The sequence below is a fragment of the Balearica regulorum genome, chromosome 3 (genome assembly GCF_011004875.1).
Source record: "Balearica regulorum gibbericeps isolate bBalReg1 chromosome 3, bBalReg1.pri, whole genome shotgun sequence".
Lineage (NCBI taxonomy): Eukaryota > Metazoa > Chordata > Aves > Gruiformes > Gruidae > Balearica > Balearica regulorum.
In genome coordinates this window covers 35593743-35618955 of record NC_046186.1, presented here as the reverse complement: position 1 = coordinate 35618955, position 25213 = coordinate 35593743, and the positions used below count along the sequence as shown (strand labels likewise).

General features: G+C 35.6%; 1 protein-coding gene across 4 annotated transcripts in view; it reads right to left on the bottom strand.

Moving 5' to 3' along the window:
- MYO6 (myosin VI) overlaps positions 1-25213 on the bottom strand; it is a 112163-nt gene that overhangs the window by 4299 nt on the left and 82651 nt on the right. The window contains exons 19-34 of one of the 4 annotated variants that reach the window (XM_075747521.1): positions 25175-25213; positions 23865-23958; positions 22626-22756; positions 22408-22485; positions 21350-21479; positions 19507-19597; positions 18106-18256; positions 16547-16755; positions 16094-16172; positions 13747-13907; positions 11035-11064; positions 10533-10571; positions 7000-7103; positions 5519-5650; positions 3029-3055; positions 647-865 (exon numbers count right to left, since the gene is read on the bottom strand). In XM_075747521.1, coding sequence (XP_075603636.1) covers positions 647-865; positions 3029-3055; positions 5519-5650; positions 7000-7103; positions 10533-10571; positions 11035-11064; positions 13747-13907; positions 16094-16172; positions 16547-16755; positions 18106-18256; positions 19507-19597; positions 21350-21479; positions 22408-22485; positions 22626-22756; positions 23865-23958; positions 25175-25213 — 1714 coding nt within the window. The remainder of the gene's footprint in view (positions 1-646; positions 866-3028; positions 3056-5518; positions 5651-6999; positions 7104-10532; positions 10572-11034; positions 11065-13746; positions 13908-16093; positions 16173-16546; positions 16756-18105; positions 18257-19506; positions 19598-21349; positions 21480-22407; positions 22486-22625; positions 22757-23864; positions 23959-25174) is intronic. The other 3 variants (XM_075747522.1, XM_075747523.1, XM_075747525.1) reach the window with 3 other exon arrangements.

Here is a 25213-nt window from a genome sequence, read left to right as displayed (position 1 = left end):
GTTATGGCCTTTTCCTCAGTCCCTGAAGTTAAACACAAAAACTCAGAACACAGAACTGTAAACAGCATTTCTCCAGTGTACTCTCCCCCATTCATTATCCTCCAGAAAAGAAGGATAAATCTCTATCTATCCATTGCCACATTTAGTTTTTATTTTAAATGTTTAAGATTAAAAAGTTATTTTCCCATACTAGGCAGCACAAATATGGTAAAAGCATCGGTTTGCTATTAGCACCATACTATGAAAAGGCAATATATCATATGCACAGATTGTTTTGATACAAACTGCTGTATTTTTTCACAGCTAACTAAAAAGCAATACAATGATAAGTAGAACTTTCCCGGATAAATCGTTACGTTTCATCTTCACACTGTCTCCAGGTCAGTGAATAATCTGAGGACACTTAATAATAAAGCCATTTACATTTGGATTCCCACTCTGTCTATGACTTCCCAGACTAAAGTACATGTACAAGGAAAACATGTGACCAGTTACATTTGGACACCATCAACAGCAGTCCCAAATCTTCAAATTCTGCCCAGACAAGAACTGCTGATGAAAAAAGAAAAGAGGATACAACTCGGGAAACTCGTATGTTATCAACTCTGAACCTTTTCAGCGTTTCAATTTTGCTTTCAGTACCAACCTGCTACAAGGAGAATGGGTGCCTTGTCAGGATGAAGTTCCATTTGTCGAGCAATCCATGGCCCATCAAAATGCGCATACCACCAACCCTTCTTCTTGTTCTGGGGATCTTTGTATTGGTCTGCGGGACGGATGAAGGGAATGCGGAAGTAACGCTGTTGTCTGTTTATTTCAATCTCTTGTTGTCTGGTTGGTAGCTGGGTTGTCGGGTTCTGTTGAGCTATCATACAAAAAAAAACCCAAGCAAACAAAAAAATAGAAAACAAGAAAGCCATATTATGACTTGCTTGATTAATCAGCAAAGAAATAAACCAAACCAACTAACCAAACCAAACCCCCAAAAACTGAGAGATTCTCTCTGAATACAAGGTCATCTGAAGTCTCATGAAACCTAAAAAGTATTCCCATCTAATACAGTGTGCATTCTTTTAATCACTACAGCTACAGCACTGCTGAGGAAAGGCTCATGGTGACTGTTGTATCTATATGTAACACTAGCTTGCTCAATGACATCAGGTATGTTTAGACAAAACAAAGTGAGTAAAATAACACATTCTGCTTTAAATTGGTATTTAAGGTAAAACTTCCCATATAAAATTTCTTATCAACCAGAAACATTAACCACTAACTGCTCTAGTTCAGTCCATCTCTTTGTAAAACAAGGTCACAGTTGAAAGAAACATTTTCAGTTACAAAAATAAAAAGCATCACTTGATGGTTTGATGTTTGACGGTCAACACAGAAGGGTAATACTGTTAGAATTGACAAATTTGTTAATAGAAATGTTGACAACAAATACTGCTTATTACAAAGCTGCCACCAAACATAACTTTCTGCTTAGATTTCTGTGTACTAAACTCCAGCATTAGAACTACTCTCTGGCTGCTTTTTTTTTTTTTTTAAAGAAATTTATTTCAGACCACTGAGATTAACAGACCAAACTTCTAGAGGAGACAGAGTTATACGAAATCTTTTAAAACTTCATACATATTTTTGGGAAACACTTCCCAGGTGCATTTTTGGATTCCCTCAGAGTCCCACACATTTCAGACTTTGGAGAGAAACTTTTTCTTGAATAAAAGCAAATACTCTCTATCTCAGCTCATCAACTGATGGACCTTCTTTATGTTATCTATACACTACCATAATCAGCTTTAAATAATAAATGCTCTTACAAGCAAGATCCATTCCTTTACTAACTGCCTCTTGCAAAAGTTTATTACTAATCTTGTTTTAGTGGTTTACAACCACTGTTACAAGTACTCTGATTAAGAAATTCTGAATGTAAATCTATGCCATCTCCACAAAAGAAAATCAGTATTAACAGTTCCATGTTTCAGCACAAAGAGAATAATTAAAAGTAATTCCTTTCCTGTCTACTGTCTACTAAGCAAAGCTAATTTTTCAGCTAAAATTTAATAAAATGAAAAATTAGAATCATTTCTAATAATGTATTTTTACGGTTGTGAACAGAACTAGTGGACTAGCAGACTAGCAACTGCACCTTGAAATTTCTTCCACTTTGATTCAAGCAAAAATAGTTTTTCTAAATGTGAAGAGCAGAATCTTAAAAAAATATACGTACAATACAATCACACCCCCCCAATATTTTTTCCCATGTCTACATAAAGAGAAACAAAACAGATTTTAATAAATGAATGCTATTTTTATAGATCAATGCTAATAAAGTATGTATTTTACAGGGAGACATAATGTAATTCTATTTTCTGCAAATTGTCTGAACATTTATCACAGCAGATCAGTGCTTTAGTATTGTCAAACACTTTTTGCACTGCCATGGTAATTGCTAAGGCTTATTTCTACCCCTATGCATACCTAAATCCAAGAGGAAATCTAGAGGACAGGAATGCTAAGCAGCCAATATAGCCTCTACTTTTCAGTGCTATGGAATTGTAGTTCTTTATTCAAAAGAAACCATCACCTGAATGTTAGCTTGTGTGCTAGGAAAATAGCTGTTAGATTAAGTTGATTCCAGAGTTTTGCTACAACAAAAAGTCATGTGCAGACAGTAAAAAATTTTAGAACAAGCATGGTATTTCTTGGAAGGGAGAAAAAAAAAAATAGGAGATTATACCTTTAAATAACCTACATACAAAGGTCATTTCATTCTCCCTTCCCATGACTGCTCAAATAGGTAGGATCTCATGAAGATAAGCAGTAAAGTACATTTGTAAATTACTGGAGTAACATATAATTATCATCAGTTGAATAACACTGCCAAATTATAAAATAGATTTTTTTTTTTGAGCAATTAAATTCTACGTATACATGTAGCAAAACACTGGAGTATTTCATGTTAGTATAGAGCTCTCAAGTGATCCTATTCTTCAAAGTTAGCTTAAATAACCATCTCCCCACTTACGTGAGTTGCTCAAAAATGGTGCAAAATCTGTGAACAAATATTACATGTTGAACAAAACATAGAAGTGCTGATCCTGTATAAGTTATAGTTGCATTACCTCAACATTTTTCACCAATGCTGATGACAGACAAATGGAAATTCTAGTTACAAAATAAACACATATGTTGAGCTAAGTATTTCTATTCATTTTCTGCTCACTGAGATATATAAAATGTCTTCTTTCCTCATGTTTCATAGATTTCCAACTGCTTCTATTTTCATTGGGATTTAATTTTGAAATTGATTACTTAAATGATTTGTGATGTCTGTTACAAAACCTCAGTTGCATAGATGCTAAGTACAGATTGCTGTAACAAATCTGCTAGTTAATTAACATACTGCTTTTCATTTTTGACATTTCTGCAAGGAAAAAAAAAAATCCAGGTCTCTAATACCAATCTGTATATTCCAATAATAGTACACAAACCAGTGTTTAGCTTCTATACTGAATGTATGAATTTAATTAAAGGATACCTGTAAAATTATATCACATCAGTGACAAGACAGAAAGAAAAAACTACATCATTTGAAGCATACACCCACTGACAGCCAAAAGACTTTTAGCTTAAATGTCTAAGAAATCAGAGTTCCTTCTATCTTCTCAGATTGTTATAATACATAGATGTGAAATCCCTATGTAGTATAATTATTTGCAATAGGAAGAATTACTTTTGACATTAATGAGTCTCTAAAGGTCAGTGACATTCTTCTGAACTGCAATGTTCTAACTTTTCTTCAGAAATATGAAGCCATACTTCAAGAAGAGTAAAATAATGCAATGAAAAACATTGAAATGAATGCTGTGCCTAACTCAATGTGATGAGATCATGAATATTCCAAGCTTTATTTGCACAAATCCAACGATTTTCTGCTCTTTGATACTTCCCATCAGAAATACTGCGCATGAATATTTATTTTACCCATTTAGACAGAATTTGTGAGCTCAAATTCAAAGCAACTTACCACTTTGCAGAAGTGCTTCAAATGCCTTTTCATGCTATTTCAGTCATAAGCTTTCTTAAGCACTTAAAACCACATTACTAGGCATGGCCACAAGGACCCACTCTTCGATAACATCTTTTCCAGTGGTCCAGATTTCACCTGCCATATACCTGTACCAAAGTTCCCTGAAAAGCTCAAATTCTCAGGTAATGCTCAAGCAATGCATAGCTCAGTAAACAAATCAAGGGGAAGGAGACACCACTGAGAGTAAGCAGAGCACCTGTATCCCCTGGGATCTGTATCCCCATGTCCCAGGGCAATGCTCTAATCCCAGAAGACAGACAGTAGGAAAGATCTGACTAAATTATTATATCCATTTGCTGTGATTCTATTAATTTCTTAGACTCCTTTTATAACAGATGACCACTGGAACAGCAGAGTGGGGTGGCAGGGAAAGACTATCCACTTTGCAAATATCACACCAGAAAATGGGCACCTAATTTTCAGGTCTGGCAGTGTTAAACATCGTAACTCCTACACCTTCTTATTGAATTAAAAAGGCAGTCGCTTATTTTCATTAGTACATTCCTTTGACAATAAACACCCATCCGTGAAATCAACAGTCTAATAAGAAAGCAGAGACTATGAAAAATTTGCCATCTCATATCAAAATACATCAACACTCACAGATTTTTTTAAAAAAGAGGATGTAACATGAAATATATAAGGCTTAGAGTAACGTAAATGAGGAAATTATTAGCTCCTTTTAAAAGTATCTACATCTATGTCTACGTATCCCTATCTTACAAAAGAATAAAAGCATGAGAAAAAAATCCCTTTATCATCAATACTTTTTGTTTTGCTGCATCCAAAATGTAATAGTAAGTTGCATAACACAGCATAACAGGAAGATTCCTTCCAATCTCGTTTTTTATAGCATAGAAAAAAAAAAAATCACATGCAGATCTCCAATAGCTGGACTATTTGAGAACTCTTTTTAGAATCTCTATTCTATCATTAGGTGTAATTCTCTGTTCTGAGCTATCACTAACTACTCTTAAAAAGCAACATTTGTAATTACAGAGGTCAGAACTAGTATGAACAACCTTAAAAACAAAGTCTCAAAAGTCTCAAAATGCAAATCATAGTTTCATAAATGGAAAATAATCTTCCTTAGTCTTAAGCAGCACAGCAATGAACATTTAGCAAAAATGCCAGCAACTGCAACACCAAATCAAGAACTATTTTAACAGATGTGACTTGGTATGAGAAAAGGTTTTAGGGAGCACTATGCAGTACATGTATCTGGGTCTCCTGAAAGTATTCTGCTTTCTGAAATGTATTTGCCTGTTACAATCTTTTAAAAATATTTCTGTTAAATCAATATAAAAATTATCTAGAAAACCCCCAAATTTCCTTCAACCTAGCAAACCCAGAATTCAGTCTGGAAATTTTTCTTTAGAATATTCTCACCAAAAATACCATAAACACAAAATTATCTCTCCTCACCATAGTCTGTGACTGATTTGGGAGCACGCTGTTCTGTTTCAGCATTCCGTTTCTTATTCTTGGATTTCCAAGCATGATACACCTTTAGCCTTCTGTGAAACTCTTCTCTGCAAGCTGCCAACAGTTCAATATCTGTCTCAAAAATGACAGAGGAAGGGATGAGTGAGAAAGATCAGAAAAAATATTTATGAAATACTTTTCCATATTGATAGGTAAATAATTTTAGATCACATTGTAACACTAATATGTTATAATATAATAAACCCTCATTCTCTGCAGCAATAGGGCCTGTATGTTATGGCCCAGAAAGTTCCTTGGTGTGCTATGTATCCTTCTCTCCTTTAGAGGAATGGCAGTCCCCAAAGTAGCTGTTCTCCTGTGCGATGTAGAGCAGTGAAATGCTACAAATAAAATTTTCACTTTGCTAAATTTGTCTGTTGACATTATCGCAAGCCAAGCAGTACAGAAATAGATAAAGTTTCACTGCTGAACTTTATTTCTGCAACTGAAAAAAAAAAAAAAATCAGCAATTTGACTGCTGAGATCTAGGTTCTTTTTCCACTTTATTAAATGTATTTCAATTTTGCTGATAAGAAACTGAAAGATTGCAAGGCTTTTTCATAAGTCACCAAAGAGTATCCAAACTGGCTTCACTACGGATGAACATGCATTAGCACCCTGTATTACTGTACCACCTAGTTAGCTGAAACCATTGCTCCAGTCTTGTGTATGTAAAAACAATAGAGACACAGAATCTGGAGTTAACTTTGGGTTTTAAATGCAAATAGAGACAATGGGTTTGTTTCCAATTTTAACATCCAGGGAGAAATTCTGAGTTATCTTAAATCAGAAATCAACCAGCTGTTTTCAATCAGAAGCAGGAAGAAACCATATTATTGAACAGAGGAATAATTCTTATCTGTTTCTATCTTCATAACATTGAGGGGAAAATAATTAATGTCACAACTGTGAGCTTCCCAAGTGAAGTTACACATTTTGAAAAATAAAGACTAATCTGAACGTCTAAAAAAATATTTTACACTGCTTTACATGACATATTTGCTTTTTTGTGATTTGGTCACAGAAAAAAGTGACATCAAAAAAATTTTTAGAATGTGAAAATTCTACATAAAGCATAATAATATTACTCCCTTTTGGAAATAGACAAAACAGAGACAATTAAGAAATTAGAACATGTATTTTATGGCCCAAGCAGTTTAACATCATAAATATATAAACAGTAAAGGAGGTAACAAAGGAAATTCTGTTTCCTCAATACGGTAATAGCTTCATCTGCTGTTCTCTTTAGGGTAATGGAACTGTTTAAAATTAATTTGACATTTATTCAAACCTAAATAAATTCACGAGCAAGTTTTTATCTTTTTCATAGGAAAAAGTAACATTTTTCATACAACTACAACTTTATTTCTTTCTCAAATCAGAAAAAAAAAAAAACAAACCCAAAATAACCAACCACTTACCACAGGATGTATTGATTGTATCACGAAGCTCTGCATATTTCCACTTACTGAGGTCATGCTTCTTAGAACCAGCAGCAGCTTTTGTGGCTTGAACTGCAGGACCCCTATAATGATTAAAAAAATACATACGTATTTTTTCAAGTATGAAACAGGAATTGTTAAAACAGAAGGAACAGATCCCAAGATCAACGCGGCAGCACACTTATTACAATGAAAATCGGCAGCAGAGGGACTGAATTCAAAGGCAAAGCGCCGTATTATTTTCAAGATGTTCAAATGATCAAGAAAAAGTCAAACCATCTTTTAAGTTTAAAATCATATAACAATCTGATTGGTTGCCTAGAGATTAAAAGGAATTGTCATAAACAGAGTTTATGTGTGAAAAGATGCATATTCTACTCATGTGTACCCCACCCCATGCTGATGTATGTTTTTCTTTGTACTAGGCAAGATGCAGAATACAGACAACAATGAGTGGCCATACTCATTTTTAGGTCCATTAGAAAAACAGACAAGGAAAAATACTTCTGAAGTAGACAAGGAGAAGGGAGAAAAGGCATTTCCTCTGCTGCTTAAAACTGGATTAGGACAAAATCCTTGTTCCAAAACTAGCAAAAATATTCCAATTCCATCTCTGACAAAAATCTAATTTGTGAGAAGAAATCACACTAATTCTGTATTAATTACTAACAGAGGCTGTCTGAGAGCAGCAATATTTATGCTGGGGGTGGGGGGGAGCATTAAGAGATACAAAGGAAAAAAAGACCACCCTCAGAAGAAAGGCTGACCAGTATAAAAGACTCATCTAGAAACAGTGTTTTTCAAAGGCAAAAGACAGTGTATACCTCCCACATGATGAATAAAGTCAAAAGCAAATGCCAGTGAGAAATTATTACTAAAATCTCCATCATCTTTAACAGTATGTATAAGATTATCCATGTAACAAACAAACATTACATGTATACCTATAAAGATAAACGTGAAAATTTTTTTATTTTTTTCTGAAAAATAGTATGGATAAGAAGTAGAAGAACTCTCCTTTAGGAATGGCAAACTTCCCATGGATTATTTGTATATAAACAAACTTCAAAACACTCCAACATTCAGTGGCAATCAGAATACCTTTTAAACACTAAGGAATTCAGGACCAGACACATGGTTAACCTCTGGTAATGCCCATGACTAAGGACATTTGACAAACTGAATTATTTTTCAGGATCTGAGAGGATTTGTTAAGAAGTAACTGGATCTTTAATGGGGTAGTAAAATACTTGATGCTATATGTCACTTTAAAAATTCCCAAGAGAGAAAACCAGAAGAAACCAGGCCTTTGCAGTTAAAGTCTGTGCAGCAATATCTCTGTGGGACTGTTACATTATTACAGTATTTATAATCCAGTGAATATTACTTTAAAGTTTATTTTTCCATAGAGGTCTCATGTGGGACTGTGAAGTTTTATGTTGTTTATTTTCCCTTTTTACTTAATGGGTTATAAATACATTTTCTGTGAAAAATTTCTCTGTGTAGATATAACAGTTCTGAAAGCAGAGATAACAAATGCAATTTATTTTTAAGTTTCACAGAATACAACAATCTGTTTAACCAAATGTTCTTCTTAATAGCAACTGAACCATCTCTTCAAATGTAATTAAAACTACAGAATCTTACTGTTTATTGCAGCATCAGCTTAATTATGTCTTACTCATACTACTAATCTGAGTCAACACACAGCTTCCTGTTATGGTATGTGAGAAGTCTGACAAAAAAATTACCACTTTGACTTGTAATCAGAACACAGCTGAGGGACAGGAACTTTTCCTCACCCTTAGCACTACTCGTAAGTATAAAACAAATCATTAGACAGTCTCCTTCAAAATACATACTTTAATATTTTGTTATCATCGGCATACCTGTAGGACATTAAAAGATTGCTGCTAAATGTAATTTCCGCTGCCTAGTGTCTAACCTTCTTGAATCTAATTTGACAAATCCTAAGGATTTTCCTTAATTAGCAACCCTACCCACCACCACTCTAAGAGTTTGCTACACAATTTAGAGCAGCAGAAGTAGGCTGTAAGATCTCTGGTTAAACTAGTAATCTTTAAGAATGCTAATCCAATTGAATGGCTTAGCCTTTCCATTACAGTACTACTCTGCAGATCACTCTTTTGTTTTCTGCATGACTTCAAGCATAACAGTCTGGCAGTAAGAAGAGCATCATACTTGACAAGCAGCCTTCACCGCTCAATCTGACAAATTTATGCATCATAAACACTATTTCTAGACTTAAAAAAATCAGTCTCAAGTCAAAAGTTTCCAGTATATGAAAAGTAAAAAAAAAAAAAAAATAAAAAAAAAATTAAACAAGTATGCAGTAAGAAGTACAGCATTTTTAATTCGACCAAAACACAGAGCCTCTGATTTTGTCCCAAAGTTTTATGATTTTTTTTTTTACACATTAAGAATTGGCCACTGTCATTGGAACTATGTCAATATATGCAATACAATCTAGCCATCTAAATTCACATGCTAACTTAATTACACACAACATTGTTTATTCCTATTTTTAAAATGCCACTGTAAGAAACAAAATTAGTTAACAGCTGCGTTCCCAATTATCATCGCTACAACTAGAAAACCCATCAATCAAGGGAGAGCTATCATCCTCAGACTAGATATATACAGCATAGTTGCTTGTTTAACAACAGATTGACACTTAAAAACTCTAAACAATTTTGCTTCTTATGGAAGCTTCAGCAAATTAATGTCAAAAAGTTATTTTTGTCCTCAGGTTGCACAAAACACTTTCTAATTACTCAATGATATAGAGGACATTATAACAATTTCTTTCAACGGAGAATTAGTATTCTAACACAAACTAGTATGAGACAGTTACAGCAGAACTGTATTCAGATCTAAACCTGCTTTCCTCCTGCACTGTGCAGAAAATCTCGCATTAGCATTCAAGAAATCTCAGAAGGGATTTTGCTTAGATGTCTTAAGAGGGGTTTTAATATGCTTTTAACATGGTAATTTTCAAAATTGCTTTTATTCAAAGGGAATTATAACAGAATATTTTCTTATTAAAAGCACTAACAGTTACATTAACAGTTACATTAAGCTTCATTAATTCTGTGTTGAATCTGTAGAAATCCTCCTTTGAAAGACGTGGAGCCTAGTTTTCTATTACTATTATAAGAAAGGTGAAAAGAGAAGAAAGTAAGAGGAACATTATCAAAATTACACAAAATACCAGGGTATGTGAGCTATTCTTATTCTTTTTGTTATATAGTCAATTAAAATAGCAGAAAAAGAATTGCTGGAAAAAAGGTGTTGATAAAGGAAATCTATCTGAAAGAAATAATTTACTCATATGCTTAGCACTTAAAAAAAAAACCCCAAAAAACCCAAACCCAAAAATCCAAAAAGCCCCCAGACTCCATTATTTTTCATTTCATAATAATTCAACCCATTTCACATGTGATTTCTTTTTATAAAATGATTGATTCATTTGGTGTTGTCTTCTCACCTACCTAGACAATATTTCTGACATTTCTGTGGCCATTTGTTCCCTACAAGAAAATTGATAAATAAGCATAAACCAAACATTTAATATAAAACCAGCCTTTATAACGGCGATAGTCTCTTGCCAACCAAACTGAAGCTAATTCCAGTGCACAAAATAAATGGCTACTTATTTTTTAAAAACTGCATTACACACAGTTCTGATTCTGTAAAGGGCAATAAATCATACAGGGCAGTGAAAAACTGATGGTATGTGAAAAAGTTTCCACTAATTATATAATCATCTGTAAATGGATATTATTAGGTATATTAGATTATTAATTTGTTTATTAGACATAAGCAAAATAGTGGATATAAGGTATTAGAAATTGATTTAAAGTTTACAGATGCACATTAATAAAGATAATTATGGGGTATTAGTAAATAAGAGGACAATATCAATTTCCTTTGAATTAATTAGCATTGCTTTTTTTTTTCCTATTATTTTCAAATGGAAAAAAAATGCCATACGCAGTCATTTGCAGCTTTGTTCCATTGGCTCTGCAAATAGAAGATATTTATGTTAGATAGGCTACTTCCCTGTTACCTTTCTAACAACTGAAGGGGGAAAAATTGGGTCATAGTACTTCCTGCCCTCTCACATCTTATTTACTATCTTATGATTTTTAAATTTTTTTTAACTGAGAAACAGAATTATACAGACCTTTTTTCTTCACTTCATTCAATCTGAGTGTTAAATTATTTTTAAAAAGTTAAATTAAGATAATCTGGAAAAAATGTACAAGTGAAAACTTCCCCCATCTTTCCCCTGCCCTCCATCTTTCAAAAACAAAGATTCTGAGACATGTTACTGATATATTTTATGCTGGGATAAGCATATCACAAGAAATAACAGCAATCCTCATGTAGCTACTCTGGGAACAGGACAAATAGCTTCTTCACAGAAGCTGTGAAAAGACACTAAGTCTAACTGCCATACTGCAGACCCACATGTACACACATGTAGCATTGAATACGCTACAAATTAGAATTTATTTGGATTGTTCCAATGCAACACACAAAACAGACATACTCACAACATCTTCACTGAGGCTAGCTTATTTGGGTGCTATATGCTATACTGTATCTTTCAATAAGCCACATAAATAATAGCTACCTGGTTTCAGCAGTGCAATATTTTTAGTTTAAGTAATTTTTTACTGAAGTGCTAAGAACTTCTGATAATTTACCCCTAGGTGCAGTAAATCCCTTATTACACATCCTTTCAAATTGTGGATAAGTAATAAAATTGGATGAAGCTAGGAGAGGTCCAGCATATCTAACACAGAATAAGCACAAATAAAAATGCTGGATCTACTGCCAGAACAAACAGGACAGGCTTCTTTGACAGGAGCCAGCAAGTGTATTTCTCAAAGAAACTACTAATACTTATGAACCTCCAAATATCCATGAAAACTAATGGTGAATGCAGAGAGAAGAAATAAAGTACAGGCTACTCATTTTGAAATATGACAACACGTAAGTATCACATGTTCCTTAAAAATGAGCAAAATACAAGACTTCCTTCAAAGTGGCACATTATTATTTAAACAAACCAAACCAAAATAAAATCAAAGGTGAAATTAAAAGAATTTTCTTCCATTTTTGGACATGCTTAAAACTCTTTGAAGTAGGCTGCAGAAACAGAAAGAAAAAAAAATTGCTGATAAGCTAAAAAGAAATCTTATATAAGCAGAAAAATTTCTGTACTACTTTTTTCTAGATTTATGTCTTATCTTAAGATAATACAAGTAAATCCAAGAAAGGATTTATATCACTATGTTAACTTGTTCAGACCATTCTGTACTTTCCAAACATTTAGAAAAGAGTCTTCATTCTCCTACCGCTAACTACACAGCGGAGAGAAACTGGCAGTCATAACTATCAGGATGGTTACTTCACCATCCGTTCCAGGACTACACTAGGAAGACAAATACCAGGATCACCCACGAGCAGAAGGAAACACTGTGGAGGTAAGAGCTTCACTGACAGAAAAGTTACTGAATTCTCTGATCGTCTAATGCCTCCTTTCTTTCATATTTAAGAGAAGTTTGCCACTTTGGATTTTGGTGCAATAGGTAAACCCAAAGTCATTATAGTGTCGCAAACAGGGAAAGTATGAAAATCTCCAGAATGCTGTCTGAGAAGCACTTGGACATCCAACTGAACATGCTAAAGTCTTATCTGGGACAATATGACAGCTACTGCAGAAGTGCAGGCAAAACCACAATAATTTTAGTGGAAGTGTCTAAAAATCAGTATTGTACATGACAAAAAAAATCACCTCACTATCTCACATAGGCATACAGTTATTAAAAAAAAAAACTAGATAAAATTTTAGTAGCAAAGAGAACACATCTGGGAGCTTGAAATGCCATGGAGACACTTGGGATTCTCTTACACCTCTCCTTTCAACAGCAAACTGAGTAGATTAGCACTAATGAAGTCACCAGTGGTATGATCGTGTTCATAGATCCCTTTATGCAATTTGACCAGTAAGTACCATTTTTACTGGAACTTCTAAGTTGCTTCTAAGACATCATCCTTTACTTTTAGGCAGTGTGAATCTGTATACCAAAAGCCAAGGACTTCTTGTGAAACATCAAAAAGCTCAAACAAAATGTTTAAGACATTTAATTTTCAAACCCTTCTACGTTAAATACATTCATTCTATTTCAAAAAAACCTTCCAATCAGAACACAGAAATAACTACTACTTCTGCATTCAAAGAAGGATTCTTGTTAAAAAACACACACAGAAATTCACACTATATTACTGGAACCATCAAGTACCAGAAAGGGTGTATTTTATTACTACTTACCACCGAAGATATTCCATTCACTACTTTAAATGTGTCATAAAAATCATAATTGAAATTGCTTGCCATCCTTGCCAGAATTCAAAAAAAGAAACAGAACTGCAGTCTTATTCACAAGCACCTACTAAATTAGTGATGTAGCTAGATGCAAAATGGAGAAAGTCTTCAAGCAAAAGCAATATATTTCTAACAAATTCCACAAGTCAATTTGAAAAATATTCCAATACAGTGACTTAAAAGATCTATTTAATTAATACAAAAATACATAAACCCAACAAGAGCGTCAACTTCTCAAAGGAATCAGGATAGCAAGAATAAAAAAAAAAAAAAAAGAGAGAGAGAAATTTAATTACTTAACCCCATACCTGCGCAATCCTAATTCAAGCTGAGCCTCATCACTGATGAGTTCTGCCTCACTCTGGGCAATTCTCATTGCAAGTTCACGATCACGACGTTCCTGTTCAAGCACTGCCTGGTGCTGGGTTTCCTCTTCTCGTTCTCTAGCTAGCTGAGCCTCAATTTCAGCCTGTTTTATGAAAACACAGCTTTAACCTTATCCAGTCAAAGCCAAAATGCTACATAAGCAAATGATTAGAAAAATATGCCAAATTATTTATAGCTTTCAAAACATGCAAAATTTACAGAACTGAAAAAGTAACAGCATTAGTATTTAGTTTGACCCAAGAGAAACAAAACAGCTACAGACTGCAACTTGGTTTTCATATAGTTTATCAAATCATTATTGTCCACCACCTGTATTACCTTCTCAAACCAAAGTGCCAATCAGTTATTCTTTATTTAGAAAAAACACATGATGCTTTTTGCTAGCTATTATGAAAATTAGACTTCAAAAGTTTTTAGAATCATTAAAACTCAGATGAGACAGAGCAATATGGTTACCCCTCCACAGCAGTAACACCCTTGATTTTCTGCACTTGGCATTATAGGCCTTTGCAATAGGCATTGCTTTGCATGTAGGTCCACGGTTCACTTTGAACAAGACAAACACCAGAATCTTCTGTGGACCTGATCTGGCTTTGAATTTAAGCAAATGGTAAAATCCTGACTTACTGCAATGCAGAAGCAATCCAGATATACTGCCTCTGCAGAGCAGAACTGTAATTCCAGTTTACCATCATTATTTAGCAAAGGGTCTTGAACACACATGAAGTAAAACGCGACCATCCATTTCATAGTTCTGAAAGCCATGCATGCCAAGTCTCAGCAGAGCCTTTCTTGGTGCTCCAAAGTCAAAGGAGATACAGTCACTTCCCACTCATCATCTTGAATTTGCACCACTAAAGCAGCGCAGTAACACCAATGACTCTACCCTATGAATCCTGCTTTAGATTAACTGATAGGAACAACCACCAGAAGGAGAGATAATGAGTTATTATCTGTATGCAGAAGAAAGAAATACCCTACTGGATTATGTATCTGCTTTGTATCCAAACTGAGCATTTCTAAGTAAAAGTGTAAATTACATTCTGCATTGCAGATAGCCACATCTCAGAAACAAAGAAACATAAACAAAGAGATGCTCACAGTGCTGGCACACCAAGTTTTTAAACTCTCTAGCAACAGGCCATCTTGTTTCCTCAGTGGATGAAATTTAATCCACTTAAACTGTCCCTGAATGGAAACTTATCCTATGAATTTCTCACAAAACACATCTGCAACGGTCTCCAAGCAATGATTTAGAGACTAGTCAAATAGCAGCTTACTCTTTTTATGTTTAACTTCTGCAAGCTGGTAGTGTTTATTATTCTGATACAAGTGACAGACCCAATAACACAGGAAAGATTCATTTTTCATCAAAGTTAGGCTATAATTTCTCTGCTAGTTCCAGTGACTTGTTTATCAAGAACAAGGGTGATGTGATAGAAAAGAGTACGCAGATGCAAGGAGGATAAGCAGTGCTAGGCTAACTCCACGGATAACAAGATACAGGACAAAAATTCTGCTTCTGATTAATCATGGACAGGGCTTAAAAGAGTTTGCAACCATCAGTGACGATGGCCCTGTGATTGCTACAACTGCCCCTACAGAGAAGCTTTTTCTCTCTAAGACTGCTCTCCCAGGTGACCCAGGCAATCTGCAAGACAAGAACAATACAAGAGTATAGGAGCCAAACCCACCTCAGAGAGAGAGTTCATGATGGGATCAGTAAAAAGTGTCAAGAATCGAGGGGGAGAGGTGGAGGAGCAGGGTTTGAACTGCATGGATGTAGTCAAATGGGCTACTGGAGACAGTCCTGTATCCTCTCATTATTACCAATATTCTGAGTGTTTACAGTTAAGCTGATACATGACACAGCCTGAGTCCAGATGTGACTTCTAGTAAAAGAGTGCCAAACTTACCTGAAATGGAACACCTACTAAAACTTCCAAGGCTAACCTGGGATTCTCCAGTGTTGTGTGTTTTTAACTTTGAAATGACTTTAAAAACCCTTTGAAAACAAATGCATCTTTACTGAGAAGACCTGAACTAGAAATAGGTGACCTGTCTTGGGATGCCATAGTCATGATTTTTGCCTTAGATTTACTACTAAAGCAACACTGCTGAATGACTCCAAGACACGCGTTTATAAAATGAAGCTGTTAGACTCAGTGGACAACCAAAGCTGTGAAGAAGATTAACCAAAAGAAAAACAAAAACCAAAAACCCACAACCACCACCACCCCAAAACCCCCACACAGCTAAAACATTAACCTGAATACGCTTTTCTTCCTCTTCCCTCTTTTTCCTTTCTTCCTCTTCCTGTTTTCTCTTTGCCTCAATTTCAGACTTCCTATGACAAAAGGAGGAGGAGGAAATGAAAACGCATTATTACGATGCAAGTGAACAATGGAAGCATCTTCCATAAAATTGAATGGTAATGCAGAAGTCAGTACAGTCCTGATGACAGGACACTACATGTAAAGGTCAAGAAACTTTCCAAGTCCACCTGTAGTTACAGCTCCATCATATCATTTCTTCCACACTCTATTCTGACTACACTTACCTTATAAATCACTGGCAAAGGAGACATTTTAAAACTGCATAGCACACGAGAAGTACAATTCAAGTGTCTCTCTTTAAAATTAGGAGTATTAAAAACAACCTCATTAAAGTGCCTTCCTATTTTCTTCTCATTCTATGACCAGCAACTTATTCAAGACTCACAGACGTCTTTCCTCTTCTTCCTTCTTTCGTTTTTGTTCTTCCTCTTCACGTCTCTTTCTTTCTTTTTCCATTTCCTCCTGGATGCGTCGTAGCCTCTCTGCTTCCTCCTCTTGCTGCTTCTTCTTTTGCAGTGCACTCAGAAGCTGCTCTGAGCTTCTAACCAGAGCATCATATTCTTTCTGAATCTGTTCCCTAGTCATTATAGTGGTCTGCAAAACGAAATAGTAAGAGGAGATCATATTCTTTTACATTTGTACTTCACTTTTAAAAATGTGTATTGAAAAAAATATTAAGTGAAATGACAGCATTGAGCAGCATAATTTAATTATATTACACTTCAGTGTGGGAGAGCTTGAGCACATCCTTCCCTTTCTTGCTAAAATCCCGACGATTCATTACTCTCCTATGAAACTATACAACGTAATCTCCTTTTTATCACTAAAATTAAACATGACTTCGTTTTAAAATTGCCTTCATTTTTTAAACCTTGCAGTTTTAAGCACAGTAAGAATTAATTTCTGTTGCTAAGATGAAAACTAAGGGCCTCCTATGAGCATTTTGTTTTCTTAGCTTCTATACTGGTTATTTACAGCTCTGCCTTTTATGTCATAGCACAGAATAGTTGCTCTTAATATGTGTGCTAGCACTCAGAAAAAGCACTCGACTGTGCTGTGACTAACCTTTTTAAAACAGGTATTTTTGGCAAATAACAGGTTGAAAATAGTTAAAACAATAGCTTTTGCTACATGTTTTCAAACCTCATTGACAGCTACAATTTAATTTCATTTTACAATTCACATTGATGTATACTAAGAAAACTACGATATGTGGTGTTTGCTGACCTTTTCTGAGGGTCTATCATAATGATAATCAAATTATCTTATTTTTATTAGAAAAGAGAACTATAAGTTGATAGGTTAACTCTATCACCTTTTCAACTGTGATTTTAAATAGAAAAATCTTAAAATGTGACACTAAGAAAGCTATAACATTGGATAAAACAAAAATTCAACACATCAAACTTTTTCTAACATTAATAAATGCCCATGTGCTTTCACTTTGTCTGTGTGCTTTTGTGGTAAGAAACTGAGAACTACAGCCCCTAAAGCATTGTCAGCAAGGTGAATTCTCTTTACTACCAAGTCTGAAAAAAATTCCTAACTAGAATATAAATCTCTTCACTCTGTGATAAATGCTTGTATGTTTCAGCCCCGATTTATTTTAAACATTGCTAATATGTATTATTCCAATAATAAAGTGACAAGCAAATTATTATCAACACTTGTCTCACAATATCAACATGCATTTTTGCTTAAAAATCTCCAGTGCCAATTTTGAAACACAGATAATTATACCAAAGTCTAGACATATGCACCCATTTTCAGGATTCACTTAAATTATATTCACAAATGATTTTAAATGTGACTTACCCAGTGCCTCTGAAAATTAAGACCTCTATATTAAAATGTCTTTTCTATTATGCAAAATACATTGGTCTTCTAGTGTAGATTTTTTTAAAAGATTCCAGTAATAAGAAACTATTTCTCTGATTATCATACCTTAATTTTGGTCATTGAAGCATCAATAGAATACTCCAGCTCCTTGACCTGCTTGCTTGTCTCCGCCTTGCCCTCCTTCAGAGCACTTACTACTTCATTAAATTTATCAAGTCTCTTCTTCAGCGTACGCACTTTTATCAGGCCATCAATGCTATGAAGGTAAGAGTTTATTTGTATCTTGAGATGTTTTACAAGGTGATTTTTAAAACTACCACTAATCACTCACATTAAAGAGGTAGATAGAGGAGACAACTTATGCCTTCTGATAAAACTCACCCTCTTTTTTTGAAATTCAAACATTATCACATGAAGTAACTAAGCAATGGAACCTTTCCCAAGCAATAATTAAAACTAATTAGCAGATAGTGACTCAAAATGGAAAAATGAATTTTTATTGAGAATTAATGTGGGGTTTGGGGGGGTGGGTGTTGGGGGGTTTTGTTTGTTTGTTTCAGTAACAAATCATTAGTATCCACTAGAGCATTTTGACTGGATTGGATAAAGGTTGAGTCGTGCCACTTCAAGAGCAATAATGGGACTGAATCAGATAAAATTTAACTACACAGCAGGAAACCCAGTCATTAAACTCCACGGGCGGGGGCAAGTCTGGGGAGAAGTTCAGGAAAACTTGAAGCTTTTTAAAGAACCAATACTGAAGGCCACACATGGAAGTTCCATGCTGTGGATACAGTCTTCCTAGAAAGAAATCACTGAACTGGGATTCAGGTAAACAACATACAAAAAGTAGAAACTAAATTAAATCATTAAAGATGAGTACAGAACAGCTTAAAAATATAGGGAGGTGGTCAGAAATGCCAAGGTACAAAATGAAACATAACAATAAAAGGATGTAAGAGAAAACATTTTATAAGAATCCCACTATTAAACAACAGAAAGTTGGATCTCTATCAAAGAATAAAAAGGTGTCCACACAGCTTAATGACAGAAGTAGTTTTTCTATCAGTATTCCATACAGTCAGATTAAAGCTAATAGAATTACTTAATTTCAAGAGGAGACAAGACGGGCAGAACGTTATTATTTTTAAGATAAAAATGAAAGGGGGCCTATAAAGGAAGGTTTGAATGAGTAAAGGACAAAAATTAATGAGCTTAGATTTCATTTAGAGAGACTTAACTAAGGATTTCTAATAACTAGGCTATTACTGAAGGTTTCATGAACAAAGAACTAAACAAACATCTCTTAGGAAAGGTTCAGATTTAGTCAATTCATCCTCAGGAAGGGAGGAGGAACATGACACCTCTCAAAGTCTCCTTCAGCTGTACTTCGCATCATTCTAGGACTTCAGATATATTTAGTTAAGCATAGTAAATCTCCTCTTTACATTCACAAGAAAATATTATTAAAAATCCATTTTCTTCAACTAAGAAATATCCTCTTACCGTGGTTTGTGCTTTCTCTTGCAAAGCCACATACGAACAGTCTTTTGTATTTTAATGCAGGCACTGGCTCGATATTTTATCTTATTTTTCACTGTAAACACACAGAAGATACTGAGTCTCAATAGTTTATACAATTCAACGCAACTCCTATATTAGTCACACACTTGATGGCTTCAAACTATACGTAGACTACGTGCTTCAGAGCTAGGTCTATACAGGAACCACAACACTTAAGACACAGGAAACAAAAGAATTCACAGTCCTGAGCTGGGCATAGAGGATCCCACCCAAAACAAACAGGAAGATTTAAGCGTGTGCACACTCCCTCAGCCTCCAGATTCACTGACATCAGTAACCTCAGTGAAAAGTCACTGGACCTAGCGAGCAGGAAATGCTCAGCTGGAAGTCTAAGTTCTACACTGAAGGGTAAAATCAAATAGCCAACATGTGCTAGACATAATAAAGTGGCTGCAACTTTGTTGAATGTTTCTCTGCAATACTGAAATGAAAGAACACGAAAAAAACCCCTCCAGCTGTTGTTCTTCTAATATAGTCTTCATCTATATGATTGGGACCAGGAGGCAAGTTAAACAGAGAATAATGTCAAGGCACAGGCACAAGCAGGAGTGCTGAGCAGCTCCGAAATGCAAGAATAAATGCAGTTTTTTATGTATCTACGGGAGGAAGCGTAGACACCCAATGATCCATGCTGCCTTTAGTCATCAGCTGAGCACATGGCTTGTGAACACAGTGATATTTAACTACCGGCCTAAGGTGATCACAAAGATGGACTTTACTTTTTGTGTATCTATCTGAGCTTTATTCTGGGGAGAAAGTTAGCCTCTAATCTCCTATAAAACACTGAAAAAAGGAAGGCACATCAAACCAGATTATTTCCCTGGGTTTCTAGTTTTTGGACATGGTGACAGACTTTCTGTCCTATCTTTCTGAAAAATAGACTAAACAGCATAAATTTCTAGGTCAGAAACATGATTTTAGTGTTACAATTTCTGATGTCTGAAACCTGTAAGGTAAGAATTCACAAATTCTGTTTGCCCCAGTATAAACAGCAACAAATAGTTTCCAACCAGTGACCGTTGTAGATGTTACAACTGTGCTGCCCAAAACGCACAGCCATAAGGCATGAGGTCTTCATGCTTTTCTTCCCAATCTTTATGTATACTTTGTACCCTCTGTGTTATAGATCCCTGACATCCTGCATCAGCCCTTTCCCCATCTCCCAGACATCTTTACTGAAGCACCCCACAAGCACCAATCTCCATTCCACACCGCCTCACTCCTACTCTGCACAGTGAACTGGGCAGGCCAAGCACTTACAAACTGCGTATCAATAGCGACAGGCACTTATTTGCTGACCAGCAGTAACTGCTGGAGTGGAGATGTGTGCCCCGTAATTCAAGACAGTGCTTTCAAACACTCAGTTTCTGTCTGGAGATGACAACCTTTGTGCAGGCATTTCCCAGAACTAAACAACTCCATGTTGTCAGCAGAGAGTTGAACTACTGTTCTTTCCTGCTGATGTAGAAGTCTCTCCCCAGAAGACTTGTAATAGCTACTTATTTCTGTGCAAGTGTCTACCTAGGCTTCAGTAACGCCCAAGCAGACTGGGCACGGGAGATGTGCGGTGGGCTGTATGTCCCACTTTTAAAAACCTCTGCTCTAAGCCCTCCTATATGTATAAATCTCACCAAACTTGAAAGCGATTACTCAGACTTTAGTACGTAACCATCTGCTGTCCTTAGCTACATTTTGAGGTGATAATTGCTTTGCTTTGCTATATTTTTAGCAAACATTTTGATTTAATAAAACATGAAATACATACATTTAATCACTGAGAGAGAACACCACTGAACTTTTTTCCAACGACTGCAGATAAGCCAGCGATTCACTCGTTTAACTAGCTCTGCTAAGTGATCCGGATCGGATTTCATTATCTGATCAAACTCTGCAAACTAAATATATAAAAAAACAGTTTTACAAATCAGGAGAACAAAGAGTGTTAGACATGATTATTTAAGAGCATGTTGAGTTAAAAAGGTAAAATAATTTTTAATGCAAACTGTATGTCATCATTATATCAGCTTGCAATTAATTCAAATGAGCAGGCGTGTCTGGCATCACTTTATCCTTTAATGATAACAGAAATGACTACTAGGGCTTTTTGTTTGTTTCATTTATGTGCAACATAGCATTTTGAATAATCTATTTGTTCATCACTAAAAATATTAATGCCAACATTTTTAAAAATTATTTTTTCCCTACATCCTGAACACCTGCTCTGGCATTCCACAACTTCAGGACACCTCTAATTCTGTATCTGGGAAAAAATAAAGCCCCAAAACCACTTCTTAATTTCAACCTTTGTATAAGAGTCCAACTAAATGAAACCTTTTCTGAAAATCCTGCACTTATACTTTTCAGTAATTATGACAGTAAGAACATTCTTGTGGACTACAACAACTTTCTTTTCTAGTCACAACAGCTCCCTACTTCACCTCCTTTCTCTGCATAGCAGCAGCAGCAATGCTCAGAATCACAGAAAGAGATTTCAACTCTCAACAGATTTTACTAGAAAATATTTTTCCTTTGCTCTGACTTGCTCTTTCTAATAGTCAACAAAAGCCTTAAGTGACTGATAGAACATCTGGGAATACTGCATTAGGAATACAGCAGCATTAGCAACGAGACTATGAAACCAATTATATCAGGTGGTTGGGGTTTTTTTCCCATAGAAAATGAACAATATTTACAAAAAACCCTGGAAAACCTTATATAAAGTTGGCCATGCTTCTAGCAATGTGTTGAACAATGTCAACTTCAATGGTCCCTTCCAACCAAAATTGTTCTAAGATAATTCATGAACTCCAAGAGAAACATTACCTTGCCAGGTCTAAAAAACACCTTGGTTAACCCAAATTTGTAATCATTTTCATTCAGTCCCAAGGCTTTAAATAGTGCCTGAAAGACAGAAAACAGCTGGGATTATATTCTGCCTCCTTCAAAAGAAAAGAAAAAAAAAAAAGTTCAAAAACACAATTCCTCCCACAATACAATTTCTGTCCTGGATGATACAGAAGATGAATTAATTTCTTTCCTACCTTGCAAAAAAGCCGAGGATCCAGTCGAGCCAATTTGTCAGGCAAATATTTCTTGTACATATTATATAGTTCATGAAACGAAGCTCGTGAAGGGAAACCACCTTGCATCAAATCCAGAACAGACACCATTCCTAGATTCATAGAAACATAAAATCAAAGAAAATGGGTGTGTTTCAATTATTAGATAGCTAACACTGACTGCCTCTAAACGCACACAGGAGTTTCTAACACTTCGCTGCTACTCCACTCTCGTCAGACCCCACCTGGAGTACTGCGTCCAGCTCTGGGGGCCCCCAACATAAAGAGGACATGGAGCTGCTGGAGCGAGTCCAGAGGAGGGCCACAAAGCTGATCAGAGGGCTGGAGCACCTCTCCTATGCAGACAGGCTGAGAGAGTTGGGGTTGTTCAGCCTGGAGAACAGAAGGCTCCGGGGAGACCTTACTGCAGCCTTCAAGTACCTGAAGGGGGCTTATAAGAAAAATGGGGATAACCTTTTTGTAGTAGAGTCTGTTGCAATAGAACAAAGGGTAATGGTTTTAAACTAAAAGAGGGTAGATTTAGACTAGATAGAAGCAAGAAATTCTTTCCTGTGAGGGTGGTGACACACTGGAACAGGTTGCCCAGAGAAGCTGTGGATGCCCCATCCCTGGAAGTGTTCAAGGCCAGGTTGGATGGGGCTTTGGGCAGCCTGGTCTAGTGGAGGGTGTCCCTGGCCATGGCAGGGGGGGTGGAATTAGATGGTCTTTAAGGTCCCTTCCAACCCAAACCATTCTATGATCCAACTGCCACAGTAATTTAAAGGAATTCTATTGTTCCGGACTGCTGCTGCTCTATTAACATTATGGGCAACACAAAGAGATGAGATTCGGCTCCAGATCAGGAAATCTAAATTTATGTACCAATATATGGCTCCATGGCTTCTTACATATGCACCTGGTGTCTGAACTCTTATTATCATCAATGGAAAAAAAAGTCAACGGAAATTACATCAACTCTTCTTGCAAAGAGGAGACCTTACGGCTGTTCAAATAAATTATTTCTAGTGTTCTATTGACTAAAATGAGAGCTAAGTTACTAAGAATCTAAATAACTGTTTATAAGGTATAAATAAACTACCTTCTAGAAAGCAACAGTTCAGGCAAGGAAATACCGCTTCCATCTGACATATTTCAAACTTTGGTTAATCTATAATGCCCAAAGTAATAAACAGAGGGAAAAATATCAGAGGCGCACATTACCTGAACACTGAAGCTGAGAGAGGATCTGTCCTCCTTCAAAATGGTGATTTGTCATCTTTAAATTAGGTTTGATACAGCGAATAAAGCTAGACCCCTATGACCAAAACAAGAAGTTAGTAGAATCTACACATTTTTAAACGTCCTGAAATAACAGTCATTTAAGAATTATGGGGGAGTTAGGGGTGGGGGGGAGATACAAAATAATAACATTCTAAAAGAGAAATGCTGATCATATATGAGAGAAAAAGTCTCTCATACATCAATTTTGCACTCTAGTCTTGGTCTTGATGTAACTGATCTCAGTGCTCAAGCTATTAATTGGATCCTCAACTTTTGTGTTTTCAACTCAACTGTTCTTCTAAATATTACTAAAATCTAATTATGATTTAGTAGTTTAGCTTCTACTACCCTCATCATCTTCTACAGTTACATCACCTAAATGCCTCAATGCTTATTTCATGCTCCAGGGAGACCTTACTGAGGCCTTCCAGTACCTGAAGGGGGCTTATAAGAAAGATGGGGATAACCTTTTTAGTAGGGCCTGTTGCAATAGCACAACGGGTAATGATTTTAAACTAAAAGAGGGTAGATTTAGACTAGATAGAAGCAAGAAATTCTTTACAATGAGGGTGGTGAAACACTGGAACAGGTTGCCCAGAGAGGTGGTAGATGCCCCATCCCTGGAAACATTCAAGGTCAGGCTGGATGGGGCTCTGAGCAACCTGATCTAGTGAAAAGTGTCCCTCCTCATTGCAGGGGGATTGAACTAGATGACCTTTCATGGTACCTTCCAACCCAAACCATTCTATGATTCTATGAAATTACATCAGCTAAATTAGTAAATACTCATTAGGGGAATCAGGTTCTTTGACCATCTGCGCATTTACAGCCTATCACAAAAGTGAAATGAAATATTGTAACAGCTTTATTGAATCTGAAAACAGAATTTAATAATAAATTATCATCTGCCTTACTTCTAAATAACACCTCTAAATCTTCTGCAAATTAGTCATCAATAATAACCAGTGAACAGTGGGAAGTAAAAGTGACAAAAAAAGGAGACTGAATAAATATGAAATCTGTCTGGGCTGCAAATTGTGCAGAACTTTCATTCTACAACAACTTTTTTAAAGGTAGTGGGACTTTTTAAAGTAAGTAATAATCACCTGCACAGCAAGATGTTTCAAAAGCTACATAACTGCAAACTCTAAAACAATTATTTATCACATTTACTATAAGCCATATTGTTGAGATAATTGGTTATGACTTACATCAGAAAATTATGAACCTGCATCGGTATATATACTTACAGTACTGTGAAGCTTCTCCAGAAGCAAATTTAACTGAGT